The sequence below is a fragment of the Littorina saxatilis genome, linkage group LG11, assembly GCF_037325665.1.
Source record: "Littorina saxatilis isolate snail1 linkage group LG11, US_GU_Lsax_2.0, whole genome shotgun sequence".
In the NCBI taxonomy this organism is placed as follows: domain Eukaryota; kingdom Metazoa; phylum Mollusca; class Gastropoda; order Littorinimorpha; family Littorinidae; genus Littorina; species Littorina saxatilis.
Genome location: NC_090255.1, coordinates 286659 through 292500, shown reverse-complemented (window position 1 = coordinate 292500; position 5842 = coordinate 286659). Strand labels below are relative to the sequence as shown.

General features: G+C 45.1%; 1 protein-coding gene across 1 annotated transcript in view; it reads right to left on the bottom strand.

Annotated features, from left to right (window-relative positions):
* The window catches only part of LOC138979356 (uncharacterized), a 16872-nt gene extending 16050 nt beyond the window's left edge, over window positions 1–822 (bottom strand). The window contains exon 1 of the mRNA XM_070352045.1: window positions 626–822. Within this exon, the coding sequence (XP_070208146.1) occupies window positions 626–687 (62 nt within the window). The 5' untranslated portion in view covers window positions 688–822. The remainder of the gene's footprint in view (window positions 1–625) is intronic.
* Window positions 823–5842: the final 5020 nt, after the last annotated feature.

The window sequence follows — 5842 nt, the reverse complement described above, 5'->3', positions numbered from 1 at the left end:
CGCCTTTCTGACTCGACAGAGTGTGTGCCTGAACTATCCGGGAGTTGAATGTTTTAGTCTCCCTGTCTCCCTGTCGCCTTTCTGACTGGACAGAGTGTGTGCCTGAACTATTCGGGAGTTGGATGTTTTAGTCTCCCTGTCGCCTTTCTGACTCGACAGAGTGTGTGCCTGAACTATTCGGGAGTTGGATGTTTAAGTCTCCCTGTCGCCTTTCTGACTCGACAGAGTGTGTGCCTGAACTATTCGGGAGTTGGATGTTTTAGTCTCCCTGTGACCTGTCGCCTTTCTGACTCGACAGAGTGCGTGCCTGAACTATCCGGGAGTTGAATGTTTTAGTCTCCCTGTCTCCCTGTCGCCTTTCTGACTCGACAGAGTGCGAGTATGTGCACGCATCTGACTCAGTGCATGTGTGTTTTTATGAAACATAATGTACGTCATCACATCACTCAGAACATAATGTACGTCATCAGATCACTCAGAACATTTAGTACTACAGTATGGGACTGATGATGCTGTAGATAACAAAAGCCTGTTGCCACAGTCTCAGTGTCAACACACACACACACTGCACAAAGCAAACACGTGTGATCTGAATCGATGGGTTTACCTGACTGGTGTTACTTACAAGATATTAGCCTCGGCAACAGCATCCACAATTTTGCCTTTCGGCTTGGCCTCCTGCGCCATCACGCCCGCTTCGTCACTTAGACAATGACGTCATTCGCGAAAAAGGAGGGTAGTCTCCCTTTAATTGTCTGCGCAACTTGTTTTAGTCGACGAGTTCAAGCACAAGAGCTTGTACTATGTATCTAAGCGCCGGTCGATCATAATTTACTCCTGCATGCTGACTGTACCTTACTACCACTATACGTGAATAGTAGTAGCATAGACCTAGATCTAAATATAGGTCCCTGGTAGTAGTAAGGGTACAGTAAGCATGATCGACCTGTATATCTAAATATAGGTCCCTGGTAGTAGTAAAGCCCGTCCTTAATTGAGCCCGTAGTCGACTACACGAAGCTTCGCGAAGTCTTTATACCAAAAACCCGCAGCTACGGCGTGATACTTTGACCCCAACATCGCTTCTCAAGTTTTGACATGCGAAGCTTCGCCGTAGCTCGCAACGAAGTTGGTTTTTTTGTAAGAAGAGTGCTTTTCGATTCAAGATGGACGACGAAATCAGACTCAATACCATAGTGAAGAATGCATTTATCGACTTTGGTTGACCCAAAGTACAAGAACTAACCTCCTACCTGTATTATTTCATACTGCGATGCATTGACATGTCGAATGAAACTCAAAATCCCAGCGCTCACGCCAACTGGTCCCGGCCGTGCTCAGTCAACGAAATAGAACACATACAATTAACTCATATGTTACGTCATCATCAAATACGTAAAGTACAATTTGTGACGTAAAGTACTCAGAAAGAAGCACACCACGCGCTGGTCGAGACTACGCGCATTTGAGACGCCAAGACATGAAAAGATAACTCTCTTTTCCGCCATAGTGCCTTCCCTTGGACTGCGACGAAGTCTAGTTCCGGTAGCTTCGTGAAGTGAGCTACGCGTAGTCGACTTCGTCCAATTAAGGACATGCAAGGGTACAGTAAGCATGATCGACCTGTATATCTAAATATAGGTCCCTGGTAGTAGTAAGGGTACAGTAAGGGTACAGTAAGGGTACAGTAAGCATGATCGACCGGCGCTTTGATACAAGCTTCTGTGGTTCAAGTTAGGAATGCAATTCGTGACAGTGTAACAGTGTTTGAAATGCCACATAGATCTAGAATACTTAGCCGAAGTGAGGTCACAGGGAGTAAACAATTTATTGTAGGGGAAGGGCTCCTAAAATGGACCACTTTTTGTTTCATGCTAATAACTAGCTTGTTTTCTTCCGAAGAAGTTTCGTTTTGTGTTTGGTAGTCCTTCTCTCTTAGGTTAACGGTTAGGCCTAATTAGAGTGAAATAGCTTTGATAGACATTCAGCAAAAATTAAATACAGAAAAAAATCACAAATGGTCCATATTAGGAGCCTGGGTGCCTAATATGGACCAGGGAAGCGGCCTTCACGAATCACTGTAAAAAGCTCCCTTTACTTCAAAATAACATGATACAACTTATTGTGCAAGTCAGACTAATTAAAGTATGCTTTAGATTTAGCTGTTTCGGGTTGATGAGAGCATTATTTGAAGCACACCAGGAAACTGAAGAAGCTTTAATATCAAAAACAGAGTGAAAATAAGTGAAATTATCAACTTCCACGAAAAGAAGACTTTTTGTTATTTTTTTTTAAATCTCGAGGGCTAATTATAGGTTATTTCCAGCAAGCTTCTTAATGAAATAATGAAAATAGCCTTTAGCTTTTTTTTTCGATTTGTTAGGGGACTCGCACATACTTTGAGATTTTGCTATTATTTTCTGTTTGCAGTAGAAACTCGGGGTCAAACCTGCTAACATATAACAAATACGGTCTTAGCTGTCATAAATAGCAATTTTTGTGTGATAAAAGCTTTGGCTGTGGACAGAAATGAGTCCGTTTTAGGCGGCAAATTTAGAGTGAACGCTGCCAAAAGCGAAAAAAAGAGAAAAAGCCTAACGGTTTTGAGATTTGTGTTTCTGCAACTGTTTTGACATGTGCAAGTTATCCAGAGAGGGTGAATACAGCTAATAAAACTTTTTTGAGCGCTCTAGCGCCGTTAGTTTGTCAGAACAGGAGGTGGTCCATATTAGGAGCCGGTCCATATTAGGAGCCCTTTCCCTAGGTGACATCATCCCTTGTTTTACAACGTTGTTTTCCCCGTCCAGTAGAACGTACATTGTGATTGACCTTGACCTTCATCGGGTGATAACAACTATCTTTGATCATTGGTGCAACCAGCAGTTGACGAAACAGGTGTTGCTTCCCCAGATGCTCTTGACATTTAGCATTTAAAGGGGTCGTCCCCCCCCCCCCCCCCCCTTGCGGTGGCCATTTTGTATTTTTGTATGTCTTTGTTTTACCATAAGTTATAAGTCGGGGTCAAACCCGGAAACATGCCTCTAATGGTTTTACCGTGAGGGCATCTATATCTATATACGGCTTGTGTCTGGCTGTCTGTCTGTCTGTGCGCCATGCACGGCCAAAGTTCTCGATGGATCTGCTTCAAATTTGGTGGGCATATTCAGGTAGTAGACCGGCACGGTTGGCCTAGTGGTAAGACGTCCGCCCCGTGATCGGGAGGTCGTGGGTTCGAACCCCGGCCGGGTCATACCTAAGACTTTAAAAATTGGCAATCTAGTGGCTGCTCCGCCTGGCGTCTGGCATTATGGGGTTAGTGCTAGGACTGGTTGGTCCGGTGTCAGAATAATGTGACTGGGTGAGACACGAAGCCTGTGCTGTGACTTCTGTCTTGTGTGTGGCGCACGTTAAATGTCAAAGCAGCACCGCCCTGATATGGCCCTTCGTGATCGGCTGGGCGTTAAGCAAACAAACAAACAAACAAATATTCAGGTAGACCCCGGACACAACCTGGTCGATGATAATTTTCAACACGTGCTCTCAGCGCGCAGCGCTGAACCGATTTTGGTTTTTCTGTTCATCTTCCCAGATCCATTCCCAGTAACTCTTTCTTCTCTTCTCCAGTGTTTTGCGTTTATCTCCCTTCCTTCGTGTGGCGTCAATCCATATTCCCGTTACTATTTTTAGAAGGTCACTGTCCACAACGCTCAATCCATATTCCCGTTACTATTTTTAGAAGTTTTCCTTCGTGTGGCGTCAATCGCGTACGGTGCGCCACTCACCCGGCGAAGCCGGGTACCCGGCTTCGAAGCCGGCGAAGCGGGTATTCATCTAGTTAAAAATACGTATCATCGTCTGTCCTTGATAGAAAAAAGGACAGTTGTATAAGAGGGGGGGGGGGGGGGCGGGGTTACTTGATCCGGAACACACCCTCCCCCCAAAAAAAATTAAGTAGAAGCGCAATGCCAAGGCACTGCATACCCCCAGTGAAGGACAAATCCGCTCTCTCTCTCTCTCTCTCTCTCTCTCTCTCTCTCTCTCTCTCTCTCTCTCTCTCTCTCTCTCTCTCTCTCTCTCTCTCTCTCTCTCTCTCTCTCTCTCTCTCTCTCTCTCTCTCTCTCTCTCTCTCTGTGTTGTATTGAGTGCGAACGTGATTGCAGGCATGCGGCGCGCGTGTGTGTGCGAGTCGACTTTTTTTTCCTTTGTATTATATTGACATACATGTACATTTCAATGTTCTATCATGCATTATGTATTCGTATAGGTAATGTTGTAATTAGTAATACTGTATGATTGCGATTTTGTTTGTTTGTTTGCTTAACGCCCAGCCGACCACGAAGGGCCATATCAGGGCGGTGCTGCTTTGACATATAACGTGCGCCACACACAAGACAGAAGTCGCAGCACAGGCTTCATGTCTCACCCAGTCACATTATTCTGACACCGGACCAACCAGTCCTAGCACTAACCCCATAATGCCAGACGCCAGGCGGAGCAGCCACTAGATTGCCAATTTTAAAGTCTCAGGTATGACCCGGCCGGGGTTCGAACCCACGACCTCCCGATCACGGGGCGGACGCCTTACCACTAGGCCAACCGATGATTGCGATTGACAATTGTCCTTTCAAGTATTGTCTTTATTTTTATGTCTTAGTTTAGCAGGGACAGATTGTAAGACTAGGCGTGAGCCTAAAATCTCCATCCTTGAGTAATAAAAAACGCTCGCGCTGGACCCGAGTACTCTTCAGACTGGCTCGCTCCCCCAGTATAAAAGTTTTTGTCTTGTGCACGTTTAAGACCAAGTGATTGCTCTGTGTGAATTACAGGCATTCCCTTTGCGATATTACTACATTGCATGCGAGCCGAGGATGTGCGTGGTGACTGGCCTTTCTCTTTTATTTGATCACAGTGAAAAATATACTGCCGACCCTCTTCATAACTGGTGAACTGGTGGCCCACGAAGTTCTTTTACTGTCCTGGCTCGCGGATTCTTGCATTTATCACGCCCCAGGTAGTTTTACCAAATTCTTTAATGTAAAGTGAAGGTAAAAGACTGAAACATATGTAAACAAAGGAAACCATAAAAAAAATACAAATTAATATGAAAAGAATCAAAACACAAAATCGCGACCTCTAAACCACCGCAGTCGCGACCGAGCAACCAACCGGCGCTTGGTAGAAAATGGGGTACACAAAAAATCAAATTATTCAAACACACAACGCGCAAAGCCTGGCAAATCGTATCGCACGAGATGCATGCTTTTTATGACGCTATATTTCTCGTCACTGTGTGACGCGTTCGGCTGTTCTATCAGCTCATTGGCTGCGTGTTGCCCCGCCGGTGTAAATTCCTCCTACGGCCAAGTCGTTTTTGTGGTTTATTTCGCATTTAGGTCCCAGGTAACATGAAGTTTTAATACGATCAATCGGACCTATTATCAAGTTAGTGTATCAACTTTTGAACGAACTGCGCCCAGTAGTTTCCCAGCAATAAGCTGTTAAGTCGAGACAGACAGACAGACAGACAGACAGACAGACAGACAGACACACAATTAAAGTCTGCTGAGCCCAAGTACTAGCGTACTCGGGGATAAAGTTCTCACTCTCTCTCTCTCTCTCTCTCTCTCTCTCTCTCTCTCTCTCTCTCTCTCTCTCTCTCTCTCTCTCTCTCTCACACACACACACACACACATTCTTAAACATAGGGGAAGGGCTCCTAATATGGACCGCTTTTTGTTCCATGCTGATAACTAGCTTGTTTTCTTGCAAAGAAGTTTCATTTTGTGTTTGGTAGTCCTTCTCTCTTAGGGTAACCGTTAGGCCTAATTAGAGGGGGTCATGC